We start from the raw sequence: 18,375 nt of genomic DNA, 5'->3' as shown, positions 1-18,375 counted from the left end.
TGTAATGTTTACTGTTAATATTTATTGCTTTGGCAATGTTAACATACGTTTCCCATGCCAATAAAGCCTTAAATTGAAACTGAATTGAGAGAGAGACAGAGAGAGACAGAGACAGAGAGAGACAGAGACAGAGACAGAGACAGAGAGAGAGAGAGAGAGAGAGAGAGAGACACAGAGACAGAGACAGAGACAGAGACAGAGAGAGAGAGAGAGAGAGAGACACTGGCTGTCCACTAGGTTATAGGGAGATAATCGTACCATCCACCAAATTAAAAGGAATCACACAGGGCAGAGACTCAGGGGGAATGCTAATATGGTATAAATCTGAACTAACTAATTCAATCAAATTGATCAAAACAGGAGAATTCTTTATCTGGCTAAAAATCAACAAGGAGGCTATCTTAACAGATAACAACGTATTCCCCCCTCAGAGTCACCCTACTTCAATGAAGATAGTTTCTCCATTCTAGAGGGGGAGATTAGTCACTTTCAGGCCCAAGGCAATGTGCTGGTCTGTGGAGACCTGAATGCTAGAACAGCAGAAGAACTAGACACTATTAACAGTCATGGGGACAAACATCTACCGGGAAGCAACAACCTTTCCCTCCCCACATACCACCCTAGAAACAACTATGACAAAGTGAAAAACAAAAATGGAGTACAGCTCCTGAAGCTCTGTCGAACACTGGGTCTGTATATAGTCAATGGTAGGTTAAGAGGGGACTCTTTTGGTAGGTACACCTACAGCTCATCCCTTGGCAGCAGTACTGTAGACTACTTCATCACAGACCTTAACCAGAGTCTCTCAGAACCTTCACAGTAATAATAATAATAATATGCCATTTAGCAGACGCTTTTATCCAAAGCGACTTACAGTCATGCGTGCATACATTTTTTTTGTGTATGGGTGGTCCTGGGGATCGAACCCACTACCTTGGCGTTACAAGCGCCGTGCTCTACCAGCTGAGCTACAGAGGACCACGGTCAGGACTACAGTCAGCCCACTAACACCTCTCTCTGACCACAGTAAAATCACAGTGTATCTGAGAAGAGCAGAACCCAACCATGAAGCATCACGGCCCAATAAATTACATGGTCCTAAACAGACCTATAGATGGAGTGCAAACAGTACAGAAATCTACCAAAAAGCTATTAGTAGCCAAAAAATACAATCTCTCCTGGACAACTTTTTAGCATTAACATTCTCCTACACCAATGAAGGTATACATTTGGCCATTTGGAACATAAACTTTATATTTGACAAATTAGCCTCCTTGGCTAATCTAAAGAAACATAAGAGCAAATCAAAAATAATAGATCATGAAAAATGGTTTGATAATGATTGCAAAAATCGAAGAAAGTCATTGAGAAATATATCTAATCATAAACACAGAGACCCAGACAACAAAAATATACGTCTTCAATATGGGGAAACACTGAAGCAATACAAACACACCCTAAGAACAAAAAAGGAACAGCACATTAGAAATCAGCTGGATGTGATTGAGGAATCAATAGAATCAAACCACTTCTGGGAGAATTGGAATAAATTAAACAAACCTCATAATGAGGAATTGGCTATCCAAAATGGGGATATGTGGAGAAATCACTTTGCAAGCCTCTACAGCAATATAACAAAGAGCCCAGAACAACAAGATATACAAGAAAAATTACAAATCCTTGAATCAGCAGTCAAAGACTATCAGAATCCTGTGGATACCCCAATTACAGAACAAGAATTATTGGAAAAACTTTGCACTCTCCAACCCAAAAAGGCCTGTGGTGCTGATGGTATTTTAAATGAAATGATCAAATATACAGACCACAAATTCAAATTGGCTATACTCAAACTCTTCAACATTATCCTAACTGCAGGTATTTTCCCCAATATTTGGAACCAAGGATTGATCACACCAATTTATAAAAATGGAGACAAATTTGACACAAATAATTACAGAGGAATTTGCGTTAACAGCAACTTGGGGAAAATTCTCTGCAGTATCATAAACAGCAGAAAACATAATTTCCTTGATGAACACAACGTCCTAAGCAGAAGCCAGATTGGATTTGTAAAAAATTATCGTACAACAGACCACATTTACACCCTCCAGACTCCAATTTGACAAACAAGTAAATCAAAACAAAGGCAAAATCTACTCGTGTTTTGTTTTGTGACTTCAAGAAAGCATTTTATTCAATTTGGCACGAAGGTCTTTTTTTTACAAACTAATAGAAAGTGGTATTGGAGGGAAAACATATGATGTTATTAAATCAATGTACACCAAAAACAAATGTGCGATTAAAATCGGCAACAAGCAAACAGACTTCTTCTCTCAGGGACGTGGAGTGAAACAGGGCTGCCCAATAAGTCCAACACTATTTAACATCTACTTTAACGAATTGGCAAAAACATTAGAAGAATCGGCAGCACCTGGTCTCACCCTACACAACACTGAAATCAAGTGTCTGCTGTACGCAGATGACCTGGTGCTACTGTCTCCCACTAAGGAGGGGTTACAGCAGCATCTAGATCATCTGCACATATTCTGTCAGACCTGGGCCCTGACCGTTAATCTAAAAAAAACAAATATAATGATATTCCAAAAAAGGTCCGGAAATCAGGATGACAAATATAAATTCTATTTGGACACAGTTCTATTAGAACACACCAAAAATTACACATATCTAGGACTAAATATCAGCAACACAGGTAGCTTTCACATGGCTGTGAATGAGCTGAGAGACAAAGCAAGAAGAGCATTCTATGCCATTAAAAGGAATATTAAAATCGAAATTCCAATTAGAACCTGGCTCAAAATTTTCCAATCAGTTATAGAACCAATTGCTCTATATGGCAGCGAAGTATGGGGTCCGCTCTCTAATACTGAATTTGCCAAATGGGACAAACATCCAATCGAAATACTGCATGCAGAGTTTTGCAAGACTGTATTGCAAGTGCAAAGAAAAACTCCAAATAACGCATGTAGAGCAGAATTGGGCCAATACCCCCTCCTTACTCGAATAGAAAAAAGAGCCATCAAATTTTACAACCATCTAAAAACAAGTGACCCCAAAACATTCCATCACACAGCTCTACTATGTCAAGAGATGAAACAAGAGAAGAGTCCCCTCAGCCAGCTGGTTCTGAGGCTCAGTTCACTAACCAAAACCAACCTCATAGAGCCTCAGGACAGCACTCAAAAAATCTGGCCCAACCAAATCATCACAAAGCAAAAAGAAAAATATATCACCTATTGGAAAGACACCACAAAAAATCTAAGTAAACTTCAATGCTATTTGGCTCTAAACAGACAGTACATGGTGGCAGACTATCTGACCACTGTGACTGATAGAAAACTGAGAAAAACACTGACTAGGTACAGACTCAGTGAGCACAGTCTGGCTATAGAGACCGGTCGTCACAGGCAAACCTGGCTGCCCAGAGAGGACAGGCTGTGCTCACTCTGCCCCCGGGGAGAGGTAGAGACAGAGCTGCATTTCCTATTACACTGTGACAAATACTCAGACCTAAGAGAATCTTTCTTTCCCAAAATTATCATTCAGTACAAAGAATTTGAAACTATAAAAGAGGAAGAAAAAATCAAATATTTATTGGGTGAAAAGCCAAAATGTGCAATTTTGGCAGCCAAATATGTGTCCTCCTGCCACAACCTGAGGGACAGCCAGTGAAAAGTGTAATGTAATGTCAATAATATTTCCTGTTTTGTTTTGGCTTTCATAGCATGTAATGTGTCTTCTCAGTCATGTTGAGACTGGTCGACTACTATTGCTTTAATGTATTGTTATTCTCATTAATATTGTTGTTGTAGTTGCTGCTAATGGTAATCCCATTTCCACTACTACTATTATTATTGCTGTTGGTCCCACCATTTTTGTTATATGTATACTTTGACAATGTAAGTAATTTTACTTGCCATGTCAATAAAGTCTATTGAATTGAATTGAATTGAGAGAGAGAGAGAGACAGAGACAGAGAGAGAGAGAGAGAGAGACAGAGACAGAGACAGAGACAGAGAGAGAGAGAGAGAGAGAGAGAGAGAGGAGAGACAGAGAGATAGGAGAGAGAGAGAGAGAGAGAGAGAGAGAGAGAGAGAGAGAGAGAGACAGAGAGAGAGACAGAGAGAGAAAGAGACAGAGAGAGACAGAGAGAGAGAGAGAGAGAGAGAGAGAGAGAGAGAGAGAGAGAGAGACAGAGACAGAGACAGAGAGAGAGAGAGAGAGAGAGAGAGAGAGAGAGAGAGAGAGAGAGAGAGAGGTTCTTTTGGAACTTCTGAGTGTAATGTTTACTGTTAATATTTATTGTTTATTTCACTTTTGTTTACTATCTACTTCACTTGCTTTGGCAATGTTAACATACGTTTCCCATGCCAATAAAGCCCTTAAATTGAAATTGAATTGAGAGAGAGACAGAGAGAGAGACAGAGAGAGAGAGAGAGAGAGAGAGAGAGAGAGAGAGAGAGAGAGAGAGAGAGAGAGAGAGAGAGAGAGAGAGAGAGAGAGAGAGAGAGAGAGAGAGAGAGAGAGAGAGAGAGAATACAGATGAGAATGATGACAAGGCAAAAAGCTAGGAGAGGATGGATTGAGAGCGGTAGAATAAGAACAAAAAGAAAACCGATGGAGAGGAATAGAGAAAGAGATAGGTCCAGCCATATTCTCATGCCCTCCCATCCTGCCCTCTCCGTCCCATGGTCTCCACTCCTGTGGCTGGGCTTTGTCCTATCCCTGTCCCTCTCATAAAGACCAGGCATGCAGAGGGACTGTAAGCTGCTTGCTGTAAGACAGCTGCAGAATGGGCTTTAATACAGTTTTATACCCGCTTCCCTATTAACACTGTCACATCCATCATTTCACTGCTCCCTACTATCTGCCTTGTCTCCATTTTACTGGCCCTGTTGCCATCGCTCCCCTTTCCTGCCTCTCTATGTCCTGGACTGACCACCTTTCTCCCATAAAGATCCTATAAATAATTGATGGTACAGTTGAAGTTGGAAGTTTACATACACCTTAGCCAAATACATTTAAACTCAGTTTTTCACAATTCCTGACATTTAATCCTAGTAAAAATTCCCTGTCTTAGGTCAGTTAGGATCACCATTTTATTTAAAGAATGTAAAATGTCAGAATAATAGTAGATAGAATGATTTATTTCAGCTTTTCTTTCTTTCATCACATTCCCAGTGGGTCAGAAGTTTACATACACTCAATTAGTATTTGGTAGCATTGCCTTTACATTGTTTAACTTGGGTCAAACATTTCGGGTAGCCTTCCACAAGCTTCCCACAATAAGTTAGGTGAATTTGGTCCATTCCTCCTGACAGCTGGTGTAACTGAGTCAGGTTTGTAGGCCTCCTTGCTCGCACACGCTTTTTCAGTTCTGCCCACACATTTTCTATAGGATTGAGGTCAGGGCTTTGTGATGGCCACTCCAATACCTTGACTTTGTTGTCCTTAAGCCATTTTGCCACAACTTTGGAAGTATGCTTGGGTCATTATCCATTAGGAAGATCCATTTGCGACCAAGCTTTAACTTCCTGACTGATGTCTTGAGATGTTGCTTCAATATATCCACATAAGTTTCCTTCCTCATGATGGCATCTATTTTGTGAAGTGCACCAGTTCCTCCTGCAGCAAAGCACCCCCACAGCATGATGCTGCCACCCCCGTGCTTCACGGTTGGGATGGTGTTCTTCGGCTTGCAAGCGACCCCCTTTTTCCTCCAAACATAACGATGGTCATTATGGCCAAACAGTTCTATTTTTGTTTTATCAGACCAGAGGACATTTCTCCAAAAAGTACAATCTTTATCCCCATGTGCAGTTGCAAACCGTAGTCTGGCTTTTGTATGGCGGTTTTGGAGCAGTGGCTTCTTCCTTGCTGAACGGCCATTCAGGTTATGTCGATATAGGACTCGTTTTACTGTGGATATAGATACTTTTGTACCGGTTTCCTCCAGCATCTTCACAAGGTCCTTTGCTGTTGTTCTGGGATTGATTTGCACTTTTCGCACCAAAGTACGTTCATCTCTAGGAGACAGAACGCGTCTCCTTCCTGAGCGGTATGACGGCTGCGTGGTCCCATGGTGTTTATACTTGTGTACTATTGTTTGTACAGATGAACGTGGTACCTTCAGGCGTTTGGAAATTGCTCCCAAGGATGAACCAGACTTGTGGAGGTCTACAATTTATTTTCTGAGGTCTTGGCTGATTTCTTTTGCTTTTCCCATGATGTCAAGCAAAGAGGCACTGAGTTTGACGGTAGGCCTTGAAATACATCCACAGGTACACCTCCAATTGACTCAAATGATGTCAATTAGCCTATCAGAAGCTTCTAAAGCCATGACATACTTTTCTGGAATTTTCCAAGCTGTTTAAAGGCACAGTCAACTTAGTGTATGTAAACTTCTGACCCACTGGAATTGTGATACAGTGAATTATAAGTGAAATAATCTGTCTGTAAACAATTGCTGGAAAAATTACTTGTGTCATGCACAAAGTAGATGTCCTAACCGACTTGCCATAACTATAGTTTGTTGACAAGAAATGTGTGGAGTGGTTGAAAAACGAGTTTTAATTACTCCAACCTAAGTGTATGTAAACTTACGACTTCAACTGTATATGCTATATAAATATTCATCCCTCCGTATGGTCCTCCTAGCTCAGATACCTTTCTACTGTATTTAACCCATTTCTGTTCTGGAACTTCTCTCTCTCTCCATAGAATTACATATAGAACATAGAATTAGAGGATCTCTTTGTCTCTCTCTCATAGCCCTGTTTGTTTTCTGTCTGGTCCTAGTGCGACCTTGTGGCCAGGCCACTGACAGTGTTACTGTCCCATCCTTCTTGTCTCGGTACAGCCTTTGAAAGGTCATGGCTGACCGCCTGGCATTTCACTGGGCCAGAGAGCTGTCCTGTCTGCTGCTCTCCGCTTCCTCCATTATACATGATGCCCTCTGACTGCTCCACTTTGTACAGAGAGAGACACTGGGAGATGGAGAGAGAGAGGATGGAAAACAGTAGGAGAGAGGGAGGGAGAGACGTGTTGGAAAGGTAGAGGAAATAACAGAGAGAGACTAGAATGAAACAGAAAGTGAGAGAAAGAAAGAGAGACATGGGGAGAGAGTGAGAGGTACTAGAGAGAGAGAGAGGTGAGAGAGAGAGGTAGAAGAGGAAGACAGCGGGAGGAAAAAAAGGTGGGAAAAGAGGGAAAAGGGGTATGGCTGATGTTCAGTAGAGAGAGGCGGAGGTAACCATGGTTACCGAGCCAAAGTGGTGATGTCATCCCCTGTGAATAGGTCCTTCACAGGCCGGGTGTATTTTAGGGTTTGCTGTGTGAATGTGTCTGTGCACTCAGCACTTCGTTTGGGAGTCTAATACACCAGAGAAAATACACAATAAACCCTCTTTCTTACTCTTTAAACCTAGCACATTCAAATACACAGCTAAAGGTCCTCCATTTTCCTTTTGCTATTTAATAACAACAACAGTGCTACCTCTCAAATACTCCTGCTTCGCATTCTCTTCCTCTGTTCCCCTTTCTCCTCCACTCTCTTTCCCTCTATACTGTCTCCCCTCCCATGCCTCTCTTTCATCCCCCTCTCAGCAACTCTGAGAGGACTTATCCCTTTAAGAAAGTCTACTGCCAGAATGTTAATATGAAACGTGAACAGGGACTAACCAGCCAGGCTGCCACAGATTGTTCTTGTACACAAAGAACAAAGGGAATAATTAACACGGACCAGGAAAAAAATTAAACCATCTTCAAGACTCTTCTACGTGTGAATGGGTAGTTTATGTAAGGAGGTTTATCTCCCGACTGACATCTATAGGGAACCGGGTGCCATTTTAGATGCAGACTGGGACTTCCATCAGACTATGAATGATGCAAATGTCTCTGAGTTCATCTCACTACAGTTTAACCCCTAAATGTCACACTAGATATATCTATGGCCCTCATATCCCCTTCTAAACCCAACCAATCCCACAACAATTGTTATGCCCCACATACTCTCACACACACAAGACCCCATATCGACACACATACACACTAGAGGAATTCATTACCCCCAGTGACAATCACTCTGCTGCAGACGCAGCTGATGTGGGTCAATTGACTGGCGACTCCCTCACCTTCATCAGTATAGACTTAAAGAGGGCAGGAGGGAGGGTCACACACACACACGCGACATATCATGGATTAAGGGAGAAATGGGTCAGGGGTTCAGAGTGGTGCGACTAAGACCTGACTACAGACACAACATCCCCGGGGCCTCACACATAGATACCACTGGCTTTATCAAATGCATCATCAATAGTACGACCACTATAACACCACTAACATCATCAATAGTACTACCACTACAACACCACTAACATCATCAATAGTACTACCACTATAACACCACTAACATCATCAATAGTACTACCACTATAACACCACTAACATCATCAATAGTACTACCACTATAACACCACTAACATCATCAATAGTACTACCACTATAACACCACTAACATCATCAATAGTACTACCACTATAACACTACTAACATCATCAATAGTACTACCACTATAACACCACTAACATCATCAATAGTACTACCACTATAACACCACTAACATCATCAATAGTACGACCACTATAACACCACTAACATCATCAATAGTACTACCACTATAACACTACTAACATCATCAATAGTACTACCACTATAACACCACTAACATCATCAATAGTACTACCACTATAACACCACTAACATCATCAATAGTACTACCACTACAACACCACTAACATCATCAATAGTACTACCACTACAACACCACTAACATCATCAATAGTACTACCACTACAACACCACTAACATCATCAATAGTACTACCACTATAACACCACTAACATCATCAATAGTACTACCACTACAACACCACTAACATCATCAATAGTACTACCACTATAACACTACTAACATCATCAATAGTACTACCACTACAACACCACTAACATCATCAATAGTACTACCACTACAACACCACTAACATCATCAATAGTACTACCACTATAACACCACTAACATCATCAATAGTACTACCACTATAACACTACTAACATCATCAATAGTACTACCACTATAACACCACTAACATCATCAATAGTACTACCACTATAACACCACTAACATCATCAATAGTACTACCACTATAACACCACTAACATCATCAATAGTACTACCACTATAACACTACTAACATCATCAATAGTACTACCACTATAACACCACTAACATCATCAATAGTACTACCACTATAACACCACTAACATCATCAATAGTACGACCACTATAACACCACTAACATCATCAATAGTACTACCACTATAACACTACTAACATCATCAATAGTACTACCACTATAACACCACTAACATCATCAATAGTACTACCACTATAACACCACTAACATCATCAATAGTACTACCACTATAACACCACTAACATCATCAATAGTACTACCACTATAACACCACTAACATCATCAATAGTACTACCACTATAACACCACTAACATCATCAATAGTACTACCACTATAACACCACTAACATCATCGACAGTACTACCACTATAACACCACTAACATCATCAATAGTACTACCACTATAACACCACTAACATCATCAATAGTACTACCACTATAACACCACTAACATCATCAATAGTACTATGGATAGCTCTATCACTTAAAACATCTAATGCTTATGCTACTACCATCACTACTATTAAACCCCCATTTCCTTGACCCTTGGTATAATTAGTGTGTAGGATGCACTGCATTGTGTGTGTGTGGATGTGTTTATTATACTTCTGGGGACCAGAAGTCCCCACAAGAATAGTAAATTAACAACAATTTGACCAACTGGGGACATTTTGTTAGTCCCCACAAGGTCAAATGCTATTTCCAGGGGGTTTAGGGTTAAGGTTAGAATTAGTGTTAGGGTTAGAATTAAGTTTAGGGTTAGGAGCTAGGGTTAGTTTTAGGGTTAGGGTTAGGTTCTATTGTAATGAATCCCCAATGTCGATCCAACGCCTTCCAGCTGTTCGGCGACCAAGGGGGTGGGCACTCCGCTTGCCGGGCAGGAGCCCCCGGGGGTCTGGGCCCAATCAGCCCAGGACTTTAGGGTTAGGGTACGGATTAGGATTAGGTTTAGGGAAAATATAATTTTGAATGGGACTGAATTGTGTGTCCCCACAAGGTTAGTTGTACAAGACTGTGTGTGTGTGTGTGTGGGTGCGTGTGAGAGAGTTACAGTGCTGAGTGTGACTGCATGACCTTTGGGTCTTATTGATATTCTAATGGCATCCTTCCTCAGCTCAGCCTGCTGTAGAGAAAGAGAGAGCACTTTCCCCTGCTAATAGCCGAAATAAACACTGCCATTTGGGAGAGAAATCTCAGTGCACAGAACTGATCCTGTGGGATGAGCTGTGACATTAGGATTAAGATGAATGCTAAAATCTAAATGTGTTTCTACATTTGAGAAGTGAAACAGATTTAGTTGGGCGATGGTGGAGTGGTGAGGTTGGGGTATTCCAATCTAAAGCAGCAGAGGAGTAAGGATTTCGTTTGATCCTCACACAGATCTACTCATGAAAATAACTTCCTAGTTTTTAGGTTCATGCAATTGTCACCCAATATATTTATTTTTATTAATATATACAGTACCAGTCAAAGGTTTGGACACACCTACTCATTCAAGGGTTTTTCTTTATTTTTTACTATTTTCTACATTGTAGAATAATAGTGACGACATCAAAACTATGAAATAACACATATGGAATCATGTAGTAACCAAAAAAGTATTAAACAAATCAAAATATATTTTATATTTGAGATTCTTCAAATAACCACCCTTTGCCTTGATGACAGCTTTGCACACTCTTGGCATTCTCTCAACCAGCTTCATGAGGAAGTCACCTAGAATGCATGTCAATTAACAGGTGTGCCTTCTTAAACATTAATTTGTGGAATTTCTTTCCTTCTTAATGCGTTTGAGCCAATCATTTGTGCTGTGACAAGGTAGCGGGGTATACAGAAGATAGCCCTATTTGGTAAAAGACCAAGAACAGCTCAAATAAGCAAAGAGAACCGTCAGTCCACCATTACTTTAAGACATGAAGGTCAGGCAAATGGTGGCTATATAAAATATATTTGATTTGTTTAACACTTTTTTGGTTACTACATGATTCCATATGTGTTATTTCATAGTTTTGATGTCTTCACTATTATTCTATAATGTAGAAAATAGTAAAAATAAAGAAAAACCCTTGAATGAGTAGGTGTGTCCAAACTTTTGACTGGTAGTGTTTATATATATTTTTTGATATTTCAGGAGGTGCTGCAGCACCCTCAGCACCCCTACTTCCCGCGGCTATGGATCATGTCACGATCGCTGACAGATGAAGCGGACCAAGGCGCAGCGTGATAAGCGTACATATTTTATTTGTGTACACACACGAACCAAAACAATAAACCAAACGATACATGAAGTCCTAGGTTACAACACAAACCTTACGGAACAAGATCCCACAAAATACTAGTGCCAAACAGGCTGCCTAAGTATGGTCCCCAATCAGAGACAACGAGCTACAGCTGTCTCTGATTGGGAACCACCCTGGCCAACATAGATATAAACGACCTAGAACAAAAGCATAGAAAATTTAACAGAAACTCCACACCCTGGCTCAACATTTAAGAGTCCCCCGAGCCAGGGCGTGACAGTACCCCCCCCCCCCCAAAGGCGCGGACTGCGACACACCAACACAACGGGGTAGGGGCCGGGTGGGCATTCCGAGAGCGTGACCACCACTCTCTCTCTCCACCCCCCCGTAGCGCCCCTGGTCTGGTCCCGCTGGCCGGAGCTGGACTGGACACCGGTGGAGCGGATTGCTCTGGCTCCGGTGTGGAGCAGCTAACCGGTGCCGGACCAGGCACCGGTGGAACAGGCACGGACCGTGCCGGACTGACGACGCGCACCACTGGCTTGGTGCGGGGAGCAGGAACGGGCCGGACCGTGCTGACGACGCGCACCACTGGCTTGGTGCGGGGAGCAGGAACGGGCCGGACCGGGCTGACGACGCGCACCACTGGCTTGGTGCGGGGAGCAGGAACGGGCCGGACCGGGCTGGCGACGCGCACCACTGGCTTGGTGCGGGGAGCAGGAACGGGCCGGACCGGGCTGGCGACGCGCACCACTGGCTTGGTGCGGGGAGCAGGAACGGGCCGGACCGGGCTGACGACGCGCACCACTGGCTTGGTGCGGGGAGCAGGAACGGGCCGGACCGGGCTGGCGACGCGCACCACTGGCTTGGTGCGGGGAGCAGGAACGGGCCGGACCGGGCTGGCGACGCACACCACTGGCTTGGTGCGGGGAGCAGGAACGGGCCGGACCGGGCTGGCGACGCGCACCACTGGCTTGGTGCGGGGAGCAGGAACGGGCCGGACCGGGCTGGCGACGCGCTTCACTGGCTTGGTGCGGGGAGCAGGAATGGGCCGGACCGGGCTGGCGACGCGCACCACTGGCTTGGTGCGGGGAGAAGGAACGGGCCGGACCGGGCTGACGACGCGCACCCCAGGCTTGGTGCGGGGAGCAGGAACGGGCCGGACCGGGCTGACGACACGCACCACTGGCTTGGTGCGGGGAGCAGGAACAGGCCGGACCGGGCTGGCGACGCGCACCACTGGCTTGGTGCGGGGAGCAGGAACAGGCCGGACCGGGCTGGCGACGCGCACCACAGGCTTGGTGCGAGGGACAGGAACAGGCCGGGCTGGACTGTGGAGACGGACTGGAGGTCTGGAGCGGAGAGCTGACACAACCCGTCCTGGCCGAATGCCTATTTCCACACAATCTGTGTGAGGCATCAGCACAGGACGTACAGGGCTGTGCACTCGTACTGGCACTACAGCACGTGGCACTGGCGCAGGATATCCGGGACCGAGGAGGGGTACTGGAGGCCACGAGCGTTGAGCCGGCACACTCCGTCCTGGCTGCATGCCCACCTTAGCACGACACGTGCGTGGTGCTAGCACAGGACGTACAGGACTGTGCCGGAACACTCGCGGCACAGTACGTGGCTCCGCATAACACGGAACCTGCCCAGTCTCACGCTGCCTAGCCTGAGTACGGGGAGTTGGTTCTGCTCTACCTCTAGGCTCCGCCAACCACCCTTCCAGCCCCCCAAACCTGGTGGCCTCCTCTCCTAGTCCGCCGATTCGTCCTGTAGCTGCCTCCAGCAGCCCCGTCGTCCACGCCGTGTGCCCCCCCCAAAAAATTACTTGGGGTTGCCTCTCGCGTGTCCGTCGTCGGCACGGTTGGCGCCGTTTCTCCTCTCCTGCCTGGGCATTTACTTTTGCCCATGGCCCTCTGCCCGCAAATATGTCCTCCCAAGACCACCATTCGCCCACCTGGGACATCGCCAACTTCTCCTCCTGGGCACGCTGCTTGGTCCTCTGGTGGTGGGATCTTCTGTCACGATCGCTGACAGATGAAGCGGACCAAGGCGCAGCGTGATAAGCGTACATATTTTATTTGTGTACACACACGAACCAAAACAATAAACCAAATGATAAGTTTGTCCTAGGTTACAACACAAACCTTACGGAACAAGATCCCACAAAATACTAGTGCCAAACAGGCTGCCTAAGTATGGACCCCAATCAGAGACAACGAGCTACAGCTGTCTCTGATTGGGAACCACCCTGGTCAACATAGAAATAAACGATCTAGAACAAAAGCATAGAAAATGTAACAGAAACTCCACACCCTGGCTCAACATTTAAGAGTCCCCCGAGCCAGGGCGTGACAGACCAAGTCATGTTTTATGCAGGGGTGTAAAGTACTTAAGTAAAAATACTTTGAAGCACTACTTTTACTTTTAATTCACTACATTCCTAAAGAAAATAATATACTTTTTATTCCATACATTTTCCCTGACACCCAAAAGTACTTTTTTTTTACATTTTGAATGCTTAGCAGGACAGGAAAATTGTTCAATTCACACACTTATCAAGAGAACATCCCTGGTCATCCCTACTGCCTCTGATCTGGCGGACTCACTAAACACATGCTTCGTTTGTAAATGATGTCTGAGTGTTGGAGTGTGCCCCTGGTTTGCTTAATATAAGCAATTTGAAATGATTTATACTTTTACTTTTGATACTTAAGTACATTTAAAACCAAATACTTTAAGACTTTTACTCAAGTAGTATGACAATTGGGTACTTTTTCCACCACTGTATAAAATGATGTCATGCTTAAGCTGGTCTACATTCTAAGCCCTCAGATCTAACATACTGCACAAACATTAAAATTCATTTTCAGTGCATTCATGGTATTCGCTCAAATTCAAAGTGAATGTGAATTACGTGAATATGTAGGCCAAGTTTACTTTGTTCCAGCCCGCTCCCGGTGGAGAGAATAGTGAGCAGAAAGAAATGGCTTATAATTGGCCAGCTTTTCTCCGCAGTGCAGCGCTATCAATCCCCTCGAGGCAGCTTCTTTATAAATGGATACGTCATATCATGTTAATGCATGACGTACATGTCCTCAATATGTACAACAACCCGCTGATTCTTCTTTCTTTGTATTATTCTGACATGAAACACATGCTCCACAGGTGACACGAGAGAGAGAGGATGTAGTTGATCTAGGCTAAGTCACCAATGGCACCCTATTAGTGCACTATATAGGAAATAAGATGCCATTTGGGAAGCAGGCCTACTTTCTTGAATTCTCTGATTATGTAAGGTGGGTTACATGGAGGGAACAGAGGGAACCTAGACTGCAATGGAGATGTCACTTAGTTTGGTGATGGCAGAGCGAATCGGTTATTTGGTGGCCCATGTTAATTGTGTATAAATTGTAGGTCATGTAGAACCTGTTGTACAAGGAGATGGATAATTTAATCAGAGAAATTATATAAATACACAATTACTGAGGCAGGAAGGGAGATAGACACAGAAGGGGTCTCTGCACACACACACACACACACACATACTTTCGACACCGTCATCCATTCCAGGCAGGTCAGCCAAAACATTATTTTTCTTCAGTCAGCACTATCCCTTTTGTCTCGCTTTCTCTAGAATGGCATCCTGCTGTAGTGGGTGGGTATTTGGAATAGGTCAATGCCAAAACATACTCTCTTTTCTCACAGGGAGAGGAAAAAAGTACAAATAAGCCATTCTAAAACTCAAGCTTTATTCAGCTTTTCTCCGAATTTCAGAGAGAGAGAGAGAGAACTTTTGTGAGTGTAATGTTTACTGTTCATTTTTTAATTGTTTATTTCACTTTTGTTTATTATCTATTTCACTTGCTTTGGCAATGTAAACATATCTTTCCCATACCAATAAAGCCCTTAAATTGACAGACAGACAGATAGAGACAGAGAGAGAGAAAGCGTGAGAGAGAGAGAGAGAGACCATACAGGGCCATGGTTGTTCTGAGCATGACCTCCAAGAGAAAGAGTGATGCTGATTTCAAACAGAGCCCTGCCCGCAATCCTGCTGCTCCTTCACAGTCAGGAAAAAACAAAGAGAGAGGGACGGAGGGAGAGAGATGTGGAAGGAGAAAGAGATAAAGAAGGGGATAGGTATTAGGGGAAAACGAATAATGACAGGAACAGAAGATGGATGGGGGTAACAGGATAAATATAGAGGCAGAGAGAGAGAGGAGGGGGATAGGTGTGTGTTTATCCCACTCTCCTCTTGTAGTGAGATCACATCGCCTCCATCCATCCTCCCTACTGGGGGTGGATATTCTCCAGTTCGTCCAGTCTGCTACCTGGAGACCGAACGACAGAACCCCCAGCCAGCCAATCACAGGCCCTGAGAACCGAGCCTCTGCGTTCTGATTTGTCCTGGACTCCCTGGGGCTCATTACAGTATCAATGTGGATGGCAATGTGTCACCTAGCCCTGGTGGGCCGATCATACGCCCCCTCCACTTTGTCCCCGACTTCCCTTCTGTTTCTGTGCTGCAATACCCCCCACCCTCTCCCCCACACACAAAGAGACACACAGAAACACACACCGTCCCCAAACAACATCTTAGTGAGGAAGTGAAGGAGATATTGTACTAAAGGCCAAGAAAGCCACATAAAGATCCTTTAGGAGACTCCTAGCTTCTAGTAATGAGACAGACAGTCTGGAGGAATTGAGTTTATAGCTGAACATTGAGACTCAGAATGACACAGATACAGTTTCATGTGGGATGAGGATGTGGTACAGAGGCAGGCACCAGGGACAGGAACAATAAGACATTCTTAGGAACCAGAACACACACACAAACTAAAACATATAGACATGACTTCTTCAATGGCAAACAATGAGAGGCTCCATTGTGTTCTTCTGGGTACAATATTCAAATACATTCAAATACCCATACAGGACACATTCAAATGATGACACAACATGCAAACAGTCACAAAGCCAACAGGAGTTGTTCACCTTTAGACACACTGAATACATTCAAACACCCATTCACGCACGTCAGTGTGCGCACAGTACACATTCACAAACACCCAATCAAGAACACACATTACACATTTAGAGACACTCACTTGAGAACACACACACATTCAGACACACACTCTCCATCTCTTGAATCTCTCCTTTGTCAGATGGCTAATCACTTCATCATGGCAGCTCTCGCTCTTCTTTTCTCTCTCTCTCTCTCTTCAGTTTCTTTGCCCTCCATCATCTTCTCTCTGACACACACACACCTCACAACATTAACCACACTGATTTACGTTGGTTTACTCAGATGGAGGAAATGAAGACCTCAGCAGAAGTGAGAGGATGAGGTGAGCGTGAGAGGGTTGGAGAGAGAGAGAGGGAGATGGATGGTAAAGGAATGCAGTGGGCTGTTGTGTGAGGTCAGAGGTCAAGGTGGGAGTGGAGGGAGGATGGGGTCGGTCTTTGAGAAGGAGGAAGATGGGGGTTAACCTCTGCCATTTATCAGAATAACTACAGCTCCATACAGAGACTGATGTACAAGACAGATCTAGATGAAAGGTAATCTAATCTGTAGTCTGGACATTCCATCCTGACCAACACGCCAATCCCCCAACCTCACAAACACACTGAACAACTACAGACTACTCCCAGTGCGCACACACACACACACACACACATTTAGCTTCGCCACATCGTACAGATCATTCCCAGAGCAAAACACACAAAAAACACACGCACACAGACACACTTAGCCAAACTTAACCAAATGTATAAAGACAGACCAGAGAGACGACAGTAAGGCCTCCTGTGGGTTGTGTCTGATTCAGATCAGATGCTGAGAGAATAACGGGACTGTTATTTCTGTCTTCAAAGGAGAGAGAGGAAGAATGACATGCCAAGGCCGTGTGCACAGAGAGAAATATACAGGAAGACTTACTGACACACACACACACGTGCACAAGCACAAACACACAGAGAGACTCCTTTACTGTTCGTCCAAAAGCACTAGCCTAGTTTAATATGGCTGGCACATGTCTTTGGTCACAACAGAGCTATAAAGGATGAAAGGGAGAGAGGGAGGTCTTGGTTAAATCAACACCAGTCGTAATGAGGGGAAAGGTGGAGGAGAGAACACTATATTATCTTCCCTTCCTTACTGAAGACAACATGTGTCAGAGAATATCCTCCCCTACTCTGTCTTCTGGGGAATGGGAAATTAAGCTGTCTCATAGTAAACCACTCTTGGAGGACAGTGGAAGTTGAATGAAATAATGTTTTCCACTCAACGGCAATTGACCGAAGAGTGGTAGACTCTCTCTGTTGTATTAAACCCTCTGAGCACAGATCCCCAAACTCAACCAGGCTAGTTGAGCAGAGTCCGTACGTATCGAATGTCAGAGTAGGAGAGCTGATCTAGGATCAGGTCCCCCTTCTAATTAATTATGATTTAAATGGCAAAACTGGTCCTAGATCAGCACACCTACTCATCTTTTGTTGGTCAAGAGAACCCATGGCTATCTTGGCTGGTTCCGTGTGGCTGACTGAGGGGGTGAGTAGATTATTGGGAATCATGACTTAACCTGATTTAATATAGTCAGACTCAGACCTCTATCCCACCACAGGCCTCAACCACTATCTCACTATTAGGGAGAGGAGTATTGAGAAAGAAACAGGCAAACATCGCTCTCGCTCACACACACGGTCTGGTGCTCATCCAGTGCGGGTTCATTGGGATCTGTGGAACGTTGGCTGGCAGAAGTCTGTGGAAAACTCACCAGCATACTTCAGGGACCAGGACCCACAGAAGATACACAGCCACAACAACTGCAATAACCACAGTTGGAAATAAC

General features: G+C 44.1%; 1 protein-coding gene across 1 annotated transcript in view; it reads left to right on the top strand.

Annotated features, from left to right (window-relative positions):
- LOC311107680 (protocadherin alpha-C2-like) overlaps window positions 1-15,922 on the top strand; it is a gene marked incomplete at its 3' end in the record, with an annotated part of 33,014 nt that extends 17,092 nt beyond the window's left edge. The window contains exon 4 of the mRNA XM_084150201.1: window positions 15,783-15,922. Within this exon, the coding sequence (XP_084006327.1) occupies window positions 15,783-15,922 (140 nt within the window). The remainder of the gene's footprint in view (window positions 1-15,782) is intronic.
- Window positions 15,923-18,375: the final 2,453 nt, after the last annotated feature.

The sequence above is a fragment of the Coregonus lavaretus genome, assembly GCF_964263955.1.
Source record: "Coregonus lavaretus genome assembly, chromosome: 32".
NCBI lineage: Eukaryota > Metazoa > Chordata > Actinopteri > Salmoniformes > Salmonidae > Coregonus > Coregonus lavaretus.
Note: the sequence above shows the minus strand (reverse complement) of the source record. Positions and strands in the feature narration are given on the sequence as shown.